Here is a 21,340-nt window from a genome sequence, read left to right as displayed (position 1 = left end):
TGCTCCCCGGCCAACGGAGGAGGGTCCCGCATGGCGCGCAGACCTCTCCTGCCGCCCGCTGCTCCCCTCAGCAGTGTACTTCGGTCCTTCTGCCTGCTCTGCTCCCTGCTCTGGCTCTGGTGAATTCTCTCACCCTCCCGTGCTTCTGACTGTACCCAGTGCTTGTATAAATAAATAATAATAAATTAAAAAAAAAAAACAAAACTAGCAACAACAAATGTTGGCGAGGATGTGGTGAAAAAGGAACTTTCCTACATTGCTGATGGGATGCAAACTGGTCCAACCACTATGGAAAGCTGTCTGGAGGTTCCTCAGTCTACTAAAAATGGAGCTACCATTTGACCCAGCAATTCCACTCCCAGGGATCTACACAAACGACACAAAAACACTGATTCAAAAAAATACCGGTACCCTTATGTTTACTGCAGCACTATTTATAATAGGTAAAACCTGGGAATAACCCAAATGCCCAAAAATAGATGACTGGATCAAAAAGATGTGGTATGTATACATAATGGAATATTATTCAGCAATCAAAAAAGATAAACTTATGCTATTCACAGCACCAAGAGGTAGAAGGAATTATGCTCACTGAAATAAGTCAGAAGGAAAAAGAAAAATATTGGATGATTTCACTTGTAGGAGGAATATAAGGGAACCAAATAAGGCATCAGGGGGAAAAAATAACAATACAAAACAAAAACAAACAGAAAATTATAAATCAGAGACATCTTGCAGAGGAGGAAGAGGGATCAGAGAGAGGGAGGGAAGGAGGGAGGGAGAACAGGGGACTGTGAATGGTGCATGGGTACATTGGTGAAGAAAATTCTACAGGGACTACACCAAAGGGGGTGGGGGGAGGCAAGTATTGTTGAGAGAGAGAGAGAGAGAAAATAAATATCGTGGCATGAATAATGACATATCCTGAATCCCTCAACTAGGAAAATAGAAATTTTGTTGTCGCAATTCAATTACATTATCATCTATTTATAACATCACAATGGAATTGGGAAATATTATCACTAAAAATTTATTTTTGTCTTTTTATTAAAACTAAGGCTGAGAGATACATCATGTCATTCTGGTTTCACTTCTTACTCTGTAAGATTTTCTTCAGCCCATTTTTCTAAAGTTCATTTTTGGACAAAACAGAATTCCCACCCAGTCCTATGTTTATTCAACAATCATTTCCCATGAACCCTAACAAAGGGAAATTTTCTCATTAAGGGGGAAAAAAAATCTTGTTCTACTCTAAAATTTATGGCTAAATCAAAGATTTTTAAAAATTTTTAATAATGAATCATAGTCATCATCTGATTTTGTAAATATATATCTCTACTTAATTTTTTTTCCTCTACAGTTAAGTTTTCATATATTATTTTAACAAAGAATATTTGTTTAAATATTGTTTTAACTTTGAAAACATTATTTTGAAAATTTCTACAAAAGATTTGTTTTACTAAAGATGTTTGTAATATCTCTGAGATTATGGGCATTACAGAATCGTCCACAGAATGCAAAGATTGCTTAGGTTTTAAATCAGACATTTTTAAATTTCTTCCATGTCAAAACCAGAGTACCCTGGAAAGTAAAAAAAAAAAAAAAAAAACGAAAACTGTTATATGAACCAAAAGTCACCGGCTTCAAGTGAGAGAGTTATAGAGATATAGTCTTGCCTTGTCATCTCTCCCTCTTGCTCTATAATCCTTCTCCCTACTTGTAGAGGGTTTTTCGCTCTTTGATATAGGATGTGCTCGGCCTACAGGTCCCCGGGCTCCTACTCCTGGCATTTCTTTCCTCAGAGGTCTTACTTCTCGATTGGGACGCCTTATTTGATGTGGAGCTCTGACAAAAGAAAAATAAAAACTGAAATTAATCATAGGCAAAAGTATTTCAATACTACCTTAATAAATTATTAAATAAGAAGTCCCAAATTTCTACTCCTTTTTTGTAAATTCATTGCCACAACTATTAGTTTTTAAAGTTTGTATCTGTTTTCTCACTTTTTTTAATAAACTGGTTGATACAATTATTAAATACATATAAATGATATGTACAGCAGCAATCATTTTGTCAAAATTACTTTTTAACCACCAATAGAGGGCAATACAGACTATTTTTAGCTAATAAACTTAATAATATAGTGGAAAGTCAACTATTTATTCACTACTGTCTTAAACCAATAATCAACTGTTCTACATGAAGGACAGGAATTCAAAATGTATATTTTCACATTTATAATGTATTTTTATAAGCAAAATGATTTTCCATATTGGAAAATCCAGTATTTCATTCACCAAATTACAAATGGCAGGGCTTAAAATGAACACTTCTTGTAAACAAAGTAATTTATGTATTAAAAATATTTGTTTTGAGGATGTAAAAAATCACAAGAGCACTCAAATTATACAAGTCTCCAAATGTGAATTAAGAATTTCAATGAATATATAAAGTAACTATACACACAAAGTGACATATTTTGCTTCATGTAATTTGAAATGTTTTCTTTAAACAGCAACATTATGAGGCTTCTCTGCACAAGTACTTACTTGTCTTTCTAGGTGTTGGGAGGACTCTATTATTTTATGTCTAATCCCTCAGTTCTTCCTTGAAATGTCCCTGCCTCTGTTTCCTAACTTTTCTATATACAGTTGTGCTGATAATTGTAAGCCCTTCAGATCCCATGTTGTATTCTTTTGTTCACCCATATGCCTTATCTATTATTACCCTTTATGTAGCGTCATGCTTTTTATTCATTTAACTCATCAAGGAATTTATCTTCCTGGTATCAGGAAAAGTAACACATATACATATAACTCAATTAGCCCTACAGAAAGGAAAATGGATGAAAAGCCAGGATGGTTACAGACTCAAAGCAAAAGGTTAAAAAAAAAAAATTCAACATATTGCAGGTCTCATGCAGCATGTCCTGATTGTTGCAATTAGATGACTACATAAAATTGCTAATTATGAGAGAAGCTGGTAAAAAAACACAAACACAAAAACTGTATGTCTCTGTATCAGGTTACCATACACTGTCTCTGAATCCCTAGAGTCCCGTCCAGTTAAACAATTATTTACTGAACACCCATTAGAAAGTATATAACCACTACTGCGGAAGGCCCTACAAGAAGACAAAGACAAATAAGCAATTTTGTGAAAGAAATCCAGGAAGGGAAGTAGAAAAAATAGATAAGGCATTTCCAATTTTAAAGCTATTATTGTATTATTGGTTCTAGCACATTACTAGCCTTTTAATCATTCTGCCAATAAACTAAAAACGTGATAATTCATAAGAACTAAAAATGTTAGAGTGCTCTTTTCCTAGTATTTCAATACAATTGATATTTTTTAAAGACTTAATCTTTGTTATCTTTTGATAAAGCAGTGGCAAGTAGATCAGAACTTTTATTTATGTATAAATGTATATATATATTTGATTTTATGAATTGAATTTATGTTTAGGACCCAAGACAATAAAATGTGACCAACAATCACTTCCACACAAAATACACATTAAACTTGCCCTTTTGTTAGCAGCTGTGCCTGCTATTTAAGTAGTCTATCATTGTTTGTAGTCTTGCTTTTTAGATAAACAGTCAGTCTGAAGCTTTTGCTTGGCAAACCCATCCCTTATAGCTGCATACCATGCTACTCCTCAGCTACTGGATTACCCCACTAGAACTAGTAGCTTAATTGTAGTGAATCTTGACGTATTTATTCTGCCTTCTCAGCTTGTGCTTTCCACACCTCACCCTGCTATTTAACAGTTGCTTAGGAGTCCTGCTATAGTCCATTTTGCACACACATCCAACTCAATAAAGCTATGTTGTGAGATTTCAAAGCTCATACATAGTATGTATTCTAAGTATTTGCTGCTGCTGACCTTGTTCTGTCACTCAATACTCTGATGAACTCATAAATAGTATGTATGGATGAAATTCTCAAGAAGCCAGATGTACCATTTGTGGCAAATTCTATGTCTCAGAAAATGTGCCTGTGCTTTGTAAGTTTTCAGTTCCATCTCACTGCAGTTTGATATTATATTTTTGTAAAAGACTCTGTCAACTTCCCATAGGACATTCTTGATTTGTTCTGTAATCTCTTCCTCCTTCTGCGCATCACTGCACAATGTCATGCTTCAATTTAAGGATTCGGTGACAGTTTCTAGGCTGTGTTAAGAAATGTCTCAAATGTTCTTTTACTGGTCTCTCTTAAAAACAGACTTTAATGGGGTTACACAGTATCACCAACCTTTGTCCCAATGGTCTAATGTTGTACTAGTTTACAGTATTTCAAATACAGAGAATAACTAATAGATGTGCAGATAAAAGACTACAATGTCTACAATGAGCTCTGTTACCCTATATGAGAATAATTTCCTATAGGAATGAGAAGAAATATGCCTTAGTTTATCATATGCAAATAAGCCTGACTTCCTCCAAATCCAATACTTTCTCTTTCTAAGCAATATTATCAACATTTAATGTAAATGTTCTATCAGCACTGCTTATTATAGAAAATACCTAGAAACAATCCAAATGTCCAGTACCAGAACAGACACAGAATTATACTATTCATATAACAGAACACTACATACACATGAACATAATCATAACTATAAGCAGTTAACAACAGATAAACACCAAGACCATAATATTCATGAAAAGTAAGTTCAGGAGTAGAATTGCTGTACCATATGATATATGTAAGATTAGCTTTAGTTAACATGGTTAAACAGTTTTCCAAAGTGGTAATGTCATTTTAAACTTCCACCAACAATGTATGAGAGTGCTAGTTGCTCTAACCTAGCCAATCTTGTGGGAATGTAGTAGTAATAAATTGTACATGTTTGCTGGGGCTAGGCTATGGGTTGATTTTTTTTTTTTTGTTAACTACCTTTATACTTTCCACAGGGTCAAAAATAATGCCTAATGTGTATATATATATATATATATTCATAAAAAATGCTCACATATATTCATAAAATATATGCCAGATAGATCAAAGATAAAGTTTTCTTCCAAAGACTTCAAAACAAGTTTACAAACAAACTCATCACCACAATACACATTTTACAGAAGGAGGAAAATGAAACACAGGAAAGTGAACTTAACTTGCAAAACAACTCAATAAGTGGTATAACAAAAACTTTCTTTCCTACTTCCTACTCCTGGGAAAATTACTGAATTAGGGCCTGGGTAAAATACCTATATGAAAGAAATAGTAGTTTATTCCTTTAAGGGAACTTGATCTTGGCCTTAAGTGACTTTTTTCTACTGCAAATTGGTGTTTAAAATAAATGCTAGAAGTTATCTAATCTATCTGGGTACCCAAAGAAACAACTTTAATACCAAGTCAAGAATTTCCTCCTTACTGAAATTCTACAGAACAACTCAAATTTGATAAGAAATCAACCTTCTTATCTAAAATTATACAGAAAAACACTATACCATTTCCCTTGTTCCAAATCAAATAATATTAGTGGGTCTATTAAGAGTTCTACGTATACAGAACAAGCCAAATGATTAATTTCAGGCTTGTATATTCTATTCTTGCTGTCACCTTTCCCAAAAGATTTAACTTTAAAAGATTTGACACACTTTTTTTTTAGATTTATTTTTATTTATACAAGAGCCGGGGTACAGGCCAGATGCACTGGAGGGTGAGAGGATTCACCAGAGGCAGAGCAGGAAACAGAACAGGCAGACAACCGAAATACACTGGGTGAGGGGAGCAGCGGGTGAGACAGGAGAGGTCTGCTCGCCATCTGGGTTGCTCCAAGGCCAACGGGAATTGAACCGGCACTAAAGAGGCTGCGGACAGATTCATAGCACTGTGCTCAACCACTGGAGCCACCAGGGAGGCCCTTAGCACACTTATTTTTTACACTGATTAAAGAATAGTTTATTGAATATATGTCAAATAGTGTTCTAATACAGAAAATCTGAGCTTCATGGCTACAAGCCTCAATACGAAAGATCATTTTTAAATGGTATCATTAAAGAGAATGTGCTTAATCAACACTCATGGAAAACACTATAAAATAATTTGATTAGTGCAAGATACCTTTTAATTTAGAATACTAAGAATGATCTGGGGGCTTCATATCTGTGGCACATAATTCTAGTATTACTACTACCTCCCATCATAATCTTACTATTGAAGCTCAATTTCCTCACATTTAAGACAATGAAAATTTTATTCATTTTAAAAATGTTTTTAGTCATACAGCTGCTGGTGATTTGAAACAGAATCAGATTAACATCAAAAGACACCTGATATATAAGGTTTAATTAGAAGCGATGTGGCAAAAAACTACTGAAAACCACAGTACACAAATTACTTTGGTGTACAACAATTAGGATAGAGAGGTTTTGTTTTAAAAGTTCGTGAAGGGGCCTCCCCGATGGTGCAGCGGTTGAGCGCGCTGGGTTGCGAAGCTGCCTGCAGCCTCTGCAGCGCCAGTTCGATCCCGGCTGCTCCCCGGCCACTGGAGGAGGGACCCGCATGGTGCGTAGACCTCTCCTGCCACCCGCTGCTCCCCTCAGCAGTGTACTTCGGTCCTTCTGCCTGCTCTGCTCCCCGCTCTGGCTCTGGTGAATTCTCTCACCCTCCTGCACTTCTGACTGTACCCAGTGCTTGTATAAATAAACAAACAAATAAATAACTCTTTTAATAAATAAATAAATAAATAAATAATAAAACATCAATATTCATTTCATTAAACATTTCCTTTATTTATACCACCTCTGATAAAAACTTAATCAAGTGAATAATAGATCTGAAGATTATATATTAGGGTATATAGCTATATATCATACCCATAGATACCATCAATTGGGTATATATCATACCCATAGATACCATCAATACAGGAAAGTAAGACAACAAACTCCTGACGTTAAGGAGATTTGGGTTCACATCCTGGCTCTGCCACTTTCTTATTCAGATGACTTTAGGAAAATAACAAAGCCTATAAGCTTCACTTTCCTATAGCTTCACCAATAAATGGGGTTCATAATAAATTAGTAATGCTGCTATGAGTAAACATAACAGTAGCTATTTTCATGGGATCATTAGAGGTTTAAATAAGATAATGCTTGTAAAACATATAGTAAGTGATGAATAATTATCTTTTCCCTGAAAATAATCAACCTCATGAAATTTAAAAAAAGATTATCTCTGCCAGAGAGAGAACACTTCCAGTTTCAGAAAATTAATATATACTGAATTTGCAGGAAAGAAATCAACTTCCTTATGGAACTTTACTAATGTCAGAGAGGTTAAATAACTTGTTCAAAGCCATAACCAAGTAGGAGTCAAAAGTAGACTATAAACTAAGATCTCATGGACAAGAATTAAGTTAAATGTCTTCCATCAAATCAAGAATATCCAAGAACAATTTCCATTATTCACTCTCTCTAGTAAAACAGAAAACTGTACATAACCTGTAAAAGAAATGTAACTGTAAGAAAAACATGATTCTAACTTTCCATAACCTTTAACCCTAAACTTAAAATCTTAGTATTATTTTATCAGCCCATAAATATGAACCTGTGTAAAGTTTATTTCATTAACATCTACCTTACATATTTATCACCATGATGCTATTACTTGATGAAGAATTTGTGACTTGCTTATGTAAAGGTTATATTTATGAAGTTTAAAACTACTAATTCCATGCTAATATGCAAGGTATTTAAAAAACTCCTTCACTAGTAAAACCTTGTGGAGTTCTGGGTTTTTTTATATTTATTTCCTATTATTGGTGGTATATGTGGGGATGGGAATTTTTTTCCCCTGGGCAATCCACAGTCTTAGATTTGCTTTTATTAAGAGTTTCTGATACACAGAGGAAAAAAATATACACAATGGCTACATATAAGGGAAATTTTTTTAAAAGATTTATTCATTCATACATAGGCTGCATCCCAACCCCTTGCGCCCCAGGGAGGTCCCTAATGGAAATTTTTTTAATGACTTATTTATTTATGCATACAAGAGCTGGGGTGTAGGCCAGAGATGGTGGGGGGAGAGGATTCACCAGAAACAGCAGAGAGCAGACAGGCAGATCCATTAAAATATACTGCGAGTTTTTTTAATATGTGCCATTCTCACTGGTGTAAGATGGTATCTCATGGTAGTTTTGATTTGCATTTCCCTGATTACAAGTGATGTTGAACATTTTTTCATATGCCTGTTGACCATTTGCATTTCCTCTTCAGAGAAGTTTCTTTTTAGCTCTTCTGCCCATTTTTTGACTGGGTTATTTTCATTGTTGTTGTTGAGTCTCATCAGCTCTTTGCAGATTTTTGTGATCAGTCCTTTATCATTAGTGTTGGGTGCAAAAATGTTCTCCCAGTTGGTGGGGTTTCTCTTTGTTTTTGTTATTGTCTCTTTTGCTGTGCAGAAGCTCTTTAATACTAGCAACAACAAATGTTGGCGATGTTGTGGAGAAAAAGGAACTCTCCTGCACTGTTGGTGGGAATGCAAACTGGTCCAACCACTATGGAGAGCTGTGTGGAGATTTCTGGACCTACTAAACATAGAGCTTCCATATGATCCAGCAATTCCACTCCTAGGTATTTACCCAAAGGACACAGAAACATCAATTCCAAAGAGCAGCTGCACCCTTATGTTTATAGCAGCACTATTTACAATAGCTAAGCTTTGGAAACAGCCCAAATGCCCAAAAATAGATGACTGGATCAAGAAGATGTGGTACATATATACCATGGAATATTACTCAGCATTCAAAAAAGATAAGCACATGGAATTTGCAGCAACATGGATGGCGCTGGAAGGGATCATGCTCAGCGAAATAAGCCAGAAAGAAAAAGAAAAATACCGGATGGTCTCACTCATAGCAGGAATCTAGAAAACTTAAATAAGGGACCAGGAAAAAGAATAACTATAAGAAAGTGAAAATCAAAATCAACAAAAAACTATGAACCAGAGACACTTTTTGGGGGGTGGGGGCCGGGAGGGGAGGGATTGGGGTCAGAATGGGGCATGTGCAGTTGTAAGGGGGAATATAAAAATAAAATTTATTATTTAATAAAAAAATAAATAAATAAGCCATATCAAGGAGCTAAAAAAAATTTAAAAAAAATAAAGATAAATATGTTCATTGTTAAATAAAAACAATAAGTCGCAGTATGATCACATTTTCATAAAAATATGATATTTGTGTACATTGACATGGACCTAAAATAAAAGTTCCTAGAATGTTCAAAAAAAAATAAATAAAATAAAATATACTGCGAGAGGAGCAGCGGGTGAGATAGGAGAGGTCTGCTACACCATGTGGGTCACCTCCCTGGCTGGGGATTGAATTCATGCTGCATTGGCTGTAGATTGCTTCATAATGCTGACACTTAACCCCTTACACCGCTAGGGATGCACCATAAGGGAAATGTTTTTAATTTAGTGTGGAGAAAGAAAGTTTGGAGAAATACATTCGGAGCCATTCATCTTTCACTTTCATTAAGAATATGCATTCGGGTCTCCCTGGTAGTGCAGGTGGTTGAGCACAGCGCTGTGAAGCTGTCCGCAGCCTCTTCAGTGCCAGTTCGATCCCCGCCAGCCTCGGAGTAACCCACGCGGTGAGCAGACCTCTCCTGTCTCGCCCACTGCTCCCCTCAGCAGTGTATTTCATTAGTCTGTCTGTTCTGTTCCCTGCTGTCTCTGGTGATTCCTCTCAACCTCCTGCACCTCTGGCCTGTACCCCAGTTCTAGTATAAAAATGAATAAATCTTTTTAAAAAAAAAAAGGAACATGCATTACAAACAAGGATAAAAATGAGTAAGACCTGCGTTATGGGCAGTGAATGGAAGACAAAGAAAAGGAAAATAATTGGTTTAGTATATATCCAATGATAAGTTTTCAGTAAGTGTTCCACCAATGGAAAAACAATAATGACAAATTTTATTCAGTTTGAGCCAAGAATATTAGACATGTTACCTGGGTGCACTGCTTTCTGGAATTTATCACAGTGCTCTAGCAATTCAAAACAGATTATTTTCAATGTTGGAGGTTATTCCTAGGACCAGAGGGCTTCACTGGAAAATTACAGCAAACATGCACAGAAGAATTAATGACACCCTTCTTAAACACTCCAAGAAATCTGAAAAGGGAACACTTCCAACCTCATTTTATGAAATCAGCATTATCCTGATGTCAAAGCCAGATACGAGGTACTACAAGAAAACTATAGGCCAATATCCCTAATAAATACACAGGTAAACATTTTTAACAAATTATCAACAAACCAAATTCAACAACACATTGAAAAGATTATACACCATAACTACAGAGATTTATCCCTGAGATGCAATAAATGTGTCATACCACATTAATAAAATGGAAGATAAAAATCATATGATAGATTGCATATCATAGACACAACAAAAGAATTCATGATAAAAACCTTCAAGATGGGTCTAGATGGAAAGATATCTCTTCTTCATTGATCAGAAAATTAATATTGTTAAAATGCCCATACTAACTACATCAAACTAAAAAGCTTATGCACATGAAAAAAATTATTTAAAAAAAGACAAGTTATAGGATGGGAGAAAATATTTACAAATCATGTATCAGAAAAGGGATTAATATCTAAAATATATAAATAAAACTCAAAACCAAAAAAAAAAAAAACTAATTAAAAAAATGGCCAAAGGATTTGAACACTTTTCCAAAGACATACAGATGGCCAAGAAGCCCATGAAAAGATGTTCATTGTCATTTAACATTTCCTTAGGGAAATGTTAATCAAAATAGATACTACTTCATACCAGTTAGAATGAATATTATCAAAAAGACAAGAAACTGCAAGTGTTGATGAGGATGTAGAAAAAAGGAACACTCGTATCGGTAAAAATATAAACTAGGGCCATCATTATCGAAATTAGCATGAAGATTTCTCAAAATATTTAGAATAGAAATACCATATGAACAGGGGGGTGGGCCCAAGATGACAGAAAATGGAGAACTTACTTCCTCCCATGATAACAATAAATTGTCACATAAATATGGACTATGTACAATACACAGAAGCTGACCCAAAACCAGGACAAAAAGAATTTTCACAACAAAGAATGAAAAGAGAGCACCCAAATGGATAGGTCGGACAGACAGACACTCTTGTCATGAAAGAAACCACACTGCAGGTGCATGAGGCACAGATGGGAGGACATATCTAAGGTGCAGAACTTTTCACAAGGGTGCAGGGGGAGGGTTGAGTTTAGCACTCCAACCCTCTGATCTAGTATAGTAACAACCCTCTGATCTAGCTCCTGGAACCCCTGAGAGTGAGAAGAAAGTGAGCACAGGAAAGGTAAAGAAAAAGTAGAGACTAAGAACTAGTCCTTAACAGGCCCATGAGCAGACTTGCCCTGAAATCCAAAGCAGTAACACAGGTCTGAACTAGGCCAGACTCATGAGTAAACAATCCAGATACCATTCTTACAGAGCTAGCCTGGGAACCAAGGAAGACTATGTGTGGCAGCTCCTGCCCCCATGGTTGGCAATGCCACTGTTGCCACCATTGCTCGCCAGTAATTGGATGAAATAAAGAGTGGCTGTACTGTGGATGCTCACAAATAGAGTACGCAAGACCCTCTTCCCCTGTGCGCTGGACTGGACAGTCAATGACGGGTAAGATTGGGGGCAGACTAAAGAAGGCACTGGCCAGCCTCATGTCTGTGACTCCTGACGACCTAAGACAGGCGCAGTCCCCGAGGGGCTTCATCATAATAAACTTTGGCATTCAGATCAAACAAGGCCTACAAGCCTATAAGCCCAATCTAGGCAATAAGCCTGCAGTAAAAAACCCCTTCTTTGCTTGAAAACAAGGCTGCTAAGAGCGTTGCCTACAAACAAGCCTGATGGAATTACCTACAAAGCAGTTTAACCATTAACCAGTTAATCACTGTTTCTGAATAAGTAGTAACTTAGCAACTTGTCCATAATTAATTTTCTTACCTGACTTTTTCTATATATGTAAAAATCAGTTTCAGGAAATGTAACCACATATGCTTAGCAACTTGTAAACTATTAGCTAGAAAATTGTATTCTATGCCTAGGTAACAAGAAACATTGTTATGCTGGAAAAATAGATTTTGTGTGACCTAATGCCTTTTAAAAATGTATAAATATGCGTAATGATTTGAGCAAATTACACTCAGATTTTCACTCTTCCTTGAGTGTGTCTGTGTGTCATTCTTTCTTGTCCCCCGCCCTAATTCCTTCGACCACCTTTTGCTCGTTCTCACTCAACCCTGAGACTGTCTCGATCTCCCGCCACCGCTGAGCTGGTCTGTGGCAACTATGGAATAATCCAATGCCAGAGTCACTAGCAGGTACTATTTCAATATCTTGGCAACCCCTCTCACCCTCTCTCCAAGTCCCATTCTCTGCCTAAAGGTCCCAGAAAATAGGCCTCATATGGGCACAAATTGCAGCTACCTCTGAAAATAGGCCTCATATGGGCACAAATTGCAGCTACCTCTGCCAGCAGCCAGTTACTCCAGTGCATCTCCTTCAGCCCAACTAGCAAGCTGAGGGTCATGGCTCCAGCAGTTAGCCACCCTCTTGACACTGCAAGCTGCTGCTGGCACTGTGTACTTCTGCTGGCACAGCAAATACCAACATGGCACATAGCCTAGACACCCATACACATCCCACAGCAACTCCAGGCAGGCGCACACCAAAGCTAGACCCACTGAATGGCAAACAGAGGAACTGCCTACAGCCTAAGCCAAAAGATAAAGCAGAAGACTGAGAAGCAAAATGATGTGGACCTAGAGTAGATCGTCATCCAGTAGACCACCACCCAGTGCTGCAAGGATGTGGCCAGCCCCAGCCTAGGTCTGAAAACTTCCAGAACTAACTTAAGAATGGCATGGTTCTGGATGAGCTCATTAATTGCTGCAACTCAAGGGACAGGCCCCCATGAATAACATCCAGGCCTCCACCATAACCATCATGCAGATGAAAAAGAACTCAGTTCCTGCAAGTGGTGGAGCACTATGACACCAATACCACTAGCATCTCTAGACTGTGGAACTTGGGAAGAAAACAATATGACATGCGTATAGCAGATGCTCATGAAACCGGGTGAGCTAGAGGTAGCCTGGGATAATGGGCTCTTCTCTGGAGACCCCAACTGGTTCCCTAAGAAATCCAAGGAGACCCCTCGTAAATTTATCAGACAACTTTAGTTAATGCAAGAGACAAAGAAAGTGACTGGGTTTCAGATGGTCACCAACTATGGGGCACCTCAGGCAGACATGACTGGCTATGGGATGTGACATCAGATTCTCCGATCCCACCCACACTGGCCCTGTCCTCCTGTGAATGTTAATATATGTATACATGTATTTAGCCTATAACATTTTGAGAGCCCTGAGCTCTCCAGCTCCACCCTGAGGCATGGGGCCTGGGCTGCCCTGTCCCCTCTAGAGGTACAGCCCCTCCCCCTGTGCTTGATGATACAGTTCCTTCTCCAAACCCACCAAAACTGTGTCAACGTAGATCATCTTTTCCTCTGGAAAATTTCCAGAGGAAAAATTTCCAGGCCTCCCTCCACCCCCATACTTCTTCTCTTTCCCTCTGTCATTTCCCCTTAAGCCCCCTGCTCTGTGCTTTCATCTATTCATTGGCTGGGGTGAGAATTACTGCCTCTGGACTACCAGTCCCAAGAATATCTCACCCACACCCATGGCCATGGGGATGTAATTAACAGGGAGGGGCGAGTGGTGACCTCCCCACTGAACTACATGCACACCATCCTAGGAAACTTGTCCTGCAGCGGCCCTTTCTGCTTCTCTTCCCTATCCTCATGGGGTGGAGTGAGGGACAGAAGAGGAAGGATGCTTACTATGGGCCAGGGCTTGAAGAATCTGAGTTGAATGATTGAAATAATCTTCCAATTTAAATAAATATATAAAAATAAAAAATGTAGTTTGGGAATGTGTTCAAATATTAGCAGCTATAAACTCCATAAAGAGCAATATACACATAAGACCTTATATCCTGTTTGTGGAAACTCACAGTAATCACAAAGCAGAAATACAGTAAAAGCATGAGAAGATGAAAAAGCACCTAAACACACCACTAAATAAAAACATCAAATCTCAAAGGAAAAGGGTGGTGGTGGGCATGGTGATATATATGCAGTGCTGAGATGAGAAAAATGTACTCCTGGAAGCTATACAATGCTTTGAATTAATGTTACCTCAATTACAAAAAAAAAAGAAGAAATATCCTCTGATCCAGCTATGTCACTTGTATGTATTCAAAGAATAGGAAAATATAATTCAAAGAGATATATGCACACTCTTATTCACTGCAGCTTTATTCACATTATTCAAGAGCTGGAAACAACTTATATGCCCATCAACAGATAAGAGCATAAAAAACAGGTGGTGGTGGTATATGTATATATATTCATAAAATGGAATACTACATTAAGTTATTTTTTTTTAAAAAGATGAAATACTTCAATCTGCAATAACATGGATGGACCTAGAGGGTTTAGTGAAACAAGTTACAGAAAGAAAAACACTAAGATTCATATGTGGTAGATAAAGAAACAAAATATATGAATTAAATAAATAAAACAAAAACAAACTTTTAGACTGTAAGAACAAAATAGAAGTTACCTGAAGGAATGGGGGGAAAGAGATTAATAAATTGGGTAAATGAGCTCTATTGTACAGTGATGGATAAAAGTGAAAATTATGATGGTGAACAAAATGTAATATATACAGATGTTGATTTACGAGACTATATACCTGAAACCTATGTTGTGATCTAATATTACTTCAATAATAAAATAAAATGCAGAGAAAAAATAATGTCCAAACCACCCAAAGTCACTTATGAATTCTTCACAGTCCCCATCAACATCCCAATGGCACGCTCACAGAAATAGAATAACAAACCTAAAATTTATATAGCACTAAAAAAGATCCCAAATAGCCAAAACACTCATGAGAAAGAAGAATAAGCCAGGAGCTTTTACACTTCCTTCTTTCAAACTATTCTACAAAGCTACAGTAACTAAAGTCTGGTAATGGCATACAGAATAAAGAGCCCAGAAATAAATCCATGTTTAGTCAACTAATATTTGACAAGGGAACTAAGAATACTTACTAGGAAACAGTAGTTTCTTCAACAAACGGTATTGAAAAGAGTGGATAACCACATGCAGGAAAATGATATTGGACCCCTTATCTTATACTTACAAATGAAATTCAAAACAGATTTAAAAGGCATGAACAGGGCCTCCCCGGGGGCGCAGCAGGTTGAGCTCAGCGCTGTGAAGCTGTCTGCAGCCTCTGCAGCGTGGGTTTGATTCCCAGCCAGCCAGGGAGATTCCTACATGGCGTGGCAGACCTCTCCTGTCTTACCCGCTGCTTCCCTCAGCAGTATATTTCAGTCCTTTCTTCTGCCTGTTCTGCTCCCTGCTCTGTCTCTGGTGAATTCTCTCACCCTCCCACACCTCTGGCTTGTACCCCAGTGCTTGTACAAATAAATGAATCTTAAAAAAAAAAAAAAAAGCATGAACAGAAGCCCTAATATTATAAAACTCCTAGAAGAAAACATCAGTAAAAGTTCCTTGATGTTGGTCTTGGCAATGATTTTCTGGATATGCCATCAAAAGCAAAAGAAACAAAAGCAAAAATCAACAAGTGGATCTATATCAAACTGTAAAGCTTCTGCACATACAAACAAACATGAATATATTAAATGAAAAGGCAACCTACAGACTAGGAGAAAACATTTGCAAACCATAAATCAGATAAAGGGTTAATATCCAAAATATATAAGGAATTCATACAATTCAATAAAAACAACAACAAAATTTAATTAAAAAGCAGGCAAAGGAACGAAGTATTTTTCCAAATAAGACATCAAAATGGTCAACAGTCACATGAAAAGATGCTCAACATTACTAATCATCAGAAAAATGCAAATCAAAACCACCTCACACTATTACAATGACTATCATCAAGAAGAGAAAAGCATTGGCAAAGATGTAGAAAAAAGGGAATCCTTGTATACTATTGATAGGAATTCAAAACTGGCTCAGGTATGAGGGAAAATAGTATGATGGTGCCTCAAAAAAAATAAATAAATAAACAGAACTACCATGAAACTCAGAAATTCCACTCATGTGTATAAACCCAAAAGAAATGAAAACAGGGTATCAAACAAATATAAGCCTCTCACTTTCACTTGAGCAATAGCCCAGATATGGAAACTACATGTCCATCAATGGATAAAGAGTATGGTTTATATAAACAATAGAATATTACTCAGTCAAGAGAAAAAAGAAAATCATGTTATTTGCAACAACAGATGGACTTTGTGAACATTACACTAAGTGAGATAGGTTAGAGAAAGACATACACTATATGATCTCACTTATATGTGAAATTAAAAAAAGCTAACTTCATAAAAAACACAGTAGGATGGTAGTTACCAGGGACTGGATGAGGAAATTGAGATGTTAGTACCAGTAGATCAGTGCACAGCATAGAATTACAGACAATACTGTATAATAAACTTCAAAGTTGTTAAGAAACTAGGTCTTAATTGTTGCAATACAAAAAGGAAGTCATAATTATATATTAGACAGAAAGATTAGATAATGCTACCCTGGTAATCACATTGCAATATATAAATGTATAAAATCAACAGTTTGTATACCTTAAGCTTACACAATGTAAGATATAAATTATATCTAAATAAAAATAGTTGTCAACTTTCAGCTTTAAACTAGAAGTATTTATCTATATTAATAACTTTCCGGGGGAAAAGGGCATTTATAAAATTTTCAAGTTTGGTATATCAAAACGCCTTTATTTCTATTTTCAGTATTTACTTTGGTACTTTTATGGTAACAAACCTATGACTCTTGAAACACTGCCTTTTGAGGGATAATAGTTACCTTAATTCAAAACACCCAAAGGTGGTTAGTCGGAGGGAAGCACTATATTGTTGTAAACCATAGAAAAGAATCATCATCTAGTGTTTTTATAATGAGAATCATAAAATTATCTGTAACTCAGTGGAAAAAACCCTGAAGGAATAAATTAGCCACTTTTCACAGTTCTTTAAATGCTTTTAGGAAACATCAAGAGATCAACACGTTAAACACATGAGCTATTAACCAAAGGGAAACTTATTTTCTATGATGCAACACTATGGCCACAATACCACTTCACAATCAAGGGAACTGAAACCCAGAAAGACCTAAACTCAGACCCTGGTCTAGCCTACTGAAGTACAGGTCAGGGTCAGTTTCCTCCCTTGTGGAATTAATGGAGTTAATCAAGTCAATGTTGGCTGAATGCCTACTATGTGTCAGCAATGGGAGTCTGTTGTTTGTTATTTGTTTTGAGTAAATAAAACCATGGTCAGTGTCCTTGCAAAACTCCTAATCTTGTGAAGAAACAAAGAAATGCAACATAACGGCTATGAACAAACTCCTATGGCTGGGAAAACTAAAAAAGGCTATAGAAGACAGACAATTAAGACTTGAAGAATAAATATGAGTTGCTTAGTATGAGATGGAAATAATTGGTATTCCACAAAGAAAGAACAGACTGTGTAAACACAGGAAAGAAAAAGGAGAGGCTTAATGCAATAAGTTGGCTAGGCATCAGGGAGATAAATTTAGAGTCATATATGCCACACTAGGGAATGTGACCTTTAGTCTTTAAGGAATAGTTAGCAATTTAAACATTACCCATAATGTTCCTTCTACACCAAGACTCTGGAAACTAGCTGCAGGCCCTATCAAAGGAATACAATATGTCTATCATTACATTTAAAGTTGTTAGTCTTTTAAAGCAAAGAAGCTAAGTTTTGATACTGAGATGAAATTTAAAAGAACTCATGCTTTTAAATTATGGCAGAGTTCTACTATCATGGCGGATTTCTACTGTTATGATTATAGTATGAAAATATTCTACAGACAAGATACATCACAAGTGATTTTTGTTATTTATCAAATATTTATCAAATATTTTATTTATCAAATACCAAACTCTGTAAACCTATAGGTGTAAAAATTAGATACTAAATTTACATGCCCCACTACAGAAGTACCTAAAGAGAATATAAAGTACCATTTACCTGTGTTCTGCAGGCACAGGGGGTGGCCAAACAGCAGGGTCTCTAAATGGTTCATCTTGACAGGACACAGGGAAATCTGGAGGTTTGTCGATTTTAAAACTTTCTAAAGTGCTGACAATACTTTTAACTTGTTCATATTCTTCCAATAATTCCTGGCGAACCTTCAAAAAATAGATTTTATGCTAGAAACTTTAAAGCTTATATAAATTGGAAATAATAAATTGTGACAGAATGCAAGTTTGCTTAATATTGTTCAAAATATGCAAATGACATTGGAAAATATTCAAAAACCAAAGAGTTATTTAAAGTAATACAGATTGGAAAACAGGAACTGGCTTGAAAAAAAAATATTTGTATACCTTCATTAGGGGAAGCACTTACATATCTTTCATAATGAAACCTATTTCTACCAAGGAATGTGATTACCATTAATATCACAAAAGGCAAACAACTAAATCAGTAACAATTTAACCATTCCCAGATATCTGTATTATGCTAGATTCTTTAAATATATTTGTAAGTAGCTCCCCAAAAATTCTCTGCTCTGCCAAAATTTCCACCAGCATTTCTATACTCAGTGTCATTAAATATGAAATGCCTGTCATGATCACCTGAAAGCCTGAAGTGATATAATACTACAAATTACCCACTTCCAATTTTTATTTAAATTTTCCTTCACTTAAAATCTGAATTCTCTTGACCTTGTTTAAATACTTTCAAGCCGGGCCTCCCCGGTGGCGCAGTGGTTGAGTGCTGGGTTGCGAAGCTGCCCACAGCCTCTGCAGCGCCAGTTTGATCCCCGCCGCCAGGCGAGGGTCCCACATGGCGCACAGACCTCTCCTGCCACCCAATGCTCCCCTCAGCAGTGTGTACTTTGTCACTCTGCCTGTTCTCTCCGCTCTGGTGAATTCTCTCACCTTCCCGCACCTCTGACTGTACCCAGTGCTTGTATAAATAAATCTTTAAAAATAAATAAATACTTTCAAGCCTTGGATAAAGTTCATTTTGAGCTCAAAAGCAAGATTTTTCCTATATTTAAAAAACTTCAGGGGCCTAGGGGTTAAGTCTCAGTGCTATCACCTCCACAGCCTGAGTTCGACAGGAGTCAGCTCCTGGGCAGGGAGCTAACCCACATATGATGAAGCGGACCTCTCCTGTCTTACCTGCTACTCCCCTTAGCAGTGTATTTCAGTAAATCTCCCAGTTCTGCTCCCCACTCTGGCTCTGATGAATCCTCTCAACCCCCGCACCCCAGTTCTTCTACACATAAATAAATATACCTAAGAAAAAAACTTTACTGAGTACCTACTCCAGAAATTCTTTTTTCTTCAAACTTTGAATCTAAACCAATTTTCAAAGACAAACAGATAATCGACTGAAACTTACATTAGTAAATTCATTTTACCGATTCTAGTATTTTCAAACCAGACAACACACTTTAAAGCAGAGCATAAGAAAATTTTCCTTAACTTTATCTTGAACATTATGCAGAAAGGAACACATAAAGGAGTTGTAGAAACAAAGAAAATTCTAAGTAAAATTCAACTGATAATATATACAATTACATAGTAGGAGAAATGAAATTTCAGAGCCTAATGGAAAGAAACACAGGAGAAATATCTGAATGGAAATGGTCACTGTTTAACACAATTAAGACATGTCAAAAATAAAAAAAATAAAAAATAAATAAAAAAAAGACATGTCAAAAATATTTCCATGCTAGATTAATAAAGCACTCTTGCCTGTGGCGAGTATGCAAGATAGAAAACAAGCAAAAATTTCAAGTATATTGTTCTCACTCAACATAATTTGGTAACACTTAAGTCAGAAAATAAGCCAAATTTACCCTGAAAACTTAGGGTAATCAATTTTTGACTAGTGGAAAAATTAGAAGAAACACTTAAAAGGCATTAGCACATAAAATGAAAACTTCAAAGAAATGCTTGACTTTGTACTTTTAATTTTAAAAAGATTTTAAGTTTTAAGAATAAGTGGGGAAATTTTAATTCAAGATTTTATTAACTGTACTATTATATAATCATGTTGTATAGTCAAGAGACAGAGCAAATATATTAGTGTTTTTTAAATTAGATTACCAACTTCTTTGTAAGGAGTCTTTCAAAATAAGAGGAAACTTTCTTAAAGTAAAAGCTTTATGAAATGGATCAAAACTACACATAAAAATGAAAGGGGAAAGGGCAAAGAGAAATACCTTATTTCAGAAATTTTCTATCACACACAATTAGGCAACTGATCTTGAAAAAAAATTAAAAGTAGATTCAATTATAATTAATCTTAATATTATCTCACGAAATATTTCATCTAAAATATTAACCAGGTAAGACAGAAAATTACTTACAGTACATTTTAAGTGTACTTCAGTATTCAGACAGATTAAGAACTATTTACAAAATCTCAATCTAATTTTCCAACTCTAATCTTTCAAGACCACAGTACCCTCACTCACTGAATACTTAATGTGACCTCACCTGTTGCCATTTGCCTTTGACAGCTGGGTCTCTGACTGACTGACAATGTCTCTGAATCTGCTGTATTACTCCCTGATAATATACCATAGATGAATCATAATTTCCAAGAAGTGCATATTCTCTTCCTTTCTTTGCATTGTCACAAATCTCAGCCAAATTCATCTTCTTTCAGAGACCTAAACATAAAATATAATGCCTTTTTAAAATTTGCAGCCATGACTAAACATTTATTATTCTTTAAAATATCTGCTTAAAACTACCTAAAGTCAAAAAGTTTCTCTTATTCTTTGAGGTTACCTGAATGCATTGTATAATACAGAACAAAGTTTCTAATTGTGGAAGTACAAAGGAGATCACAAAACACCCATGGAGATAAGGAAGGCAATTACACAGCTCTGAACTATTGATTGATTTAATGTTACAGGCACATAAGTTGGACACTAGTTTTCCTGGATCATTTACAATTACCACAATCTGAAATAATAGTAAAGAACACCCTGTTTTATTTTACTCAATTTATTCTTGATAATATAGGAATGAATATAAGATATCATATTATATTTTCCACTGATGCCAAGTAAGACTGCAGAAATTAGTACTCACTAAAACTTTTTGGCCCCAAGAACAAAAATCATACTTTGGAATACATTTTGAAAAAATGACCTACAGTAGTCCATACATCATTTATATGCAATAAA

The 21,340-nt window shown here is 36.1% G+C and overlaps 1 protein-coding gene across 1 annotated transcript in view; it reads right to left on the bottom strand.

Moving 5' to 3' along the window:
• The window catches only part of KATNAL1 (katanin catalytic subunit A1 like 1), a gene marked incomplete at both ends in the record, with an annotated part of 68,372 nt that extends 47,568 nt beyond the window's left edge, over positions 1-20,804 (bottom strand). The window contains 3 exons of the mRNA XM_084235691.1: positions 1,677-1,845; positions 18,154-18,314; positions 20,643-20,804. Of these exons, the coding sequence (XP_084091817.1) occupies positions 1,677-1,845; positions 18,154-18,314; positions 20,643-20,804 (492 nt within the window). The remainder of the gene's footprint in view (positions 1-1,676; positions 1,846-18,153; positions 18,315-20,642) is intronic.
• Positions 20,805-21,340: the final 536 nt, after the last annotated feature.

Source organism: Talpa europaea (assembly GCF_964194135.1).
Source record: "Talpa europaea genome assembly, chromosome: 6".
In the NCBI taxonomy this organism is placed as follows: Eukaryota; Metazoa; Chordata; class Mammalia; order Eulipotyphla; family Talpidae; genus Talpa; species Talpa europaea.
Note: the sequence above shows the minus strand (reverse complement) of the source record. Positions and strands in the feature narration are given on the sequence as shown.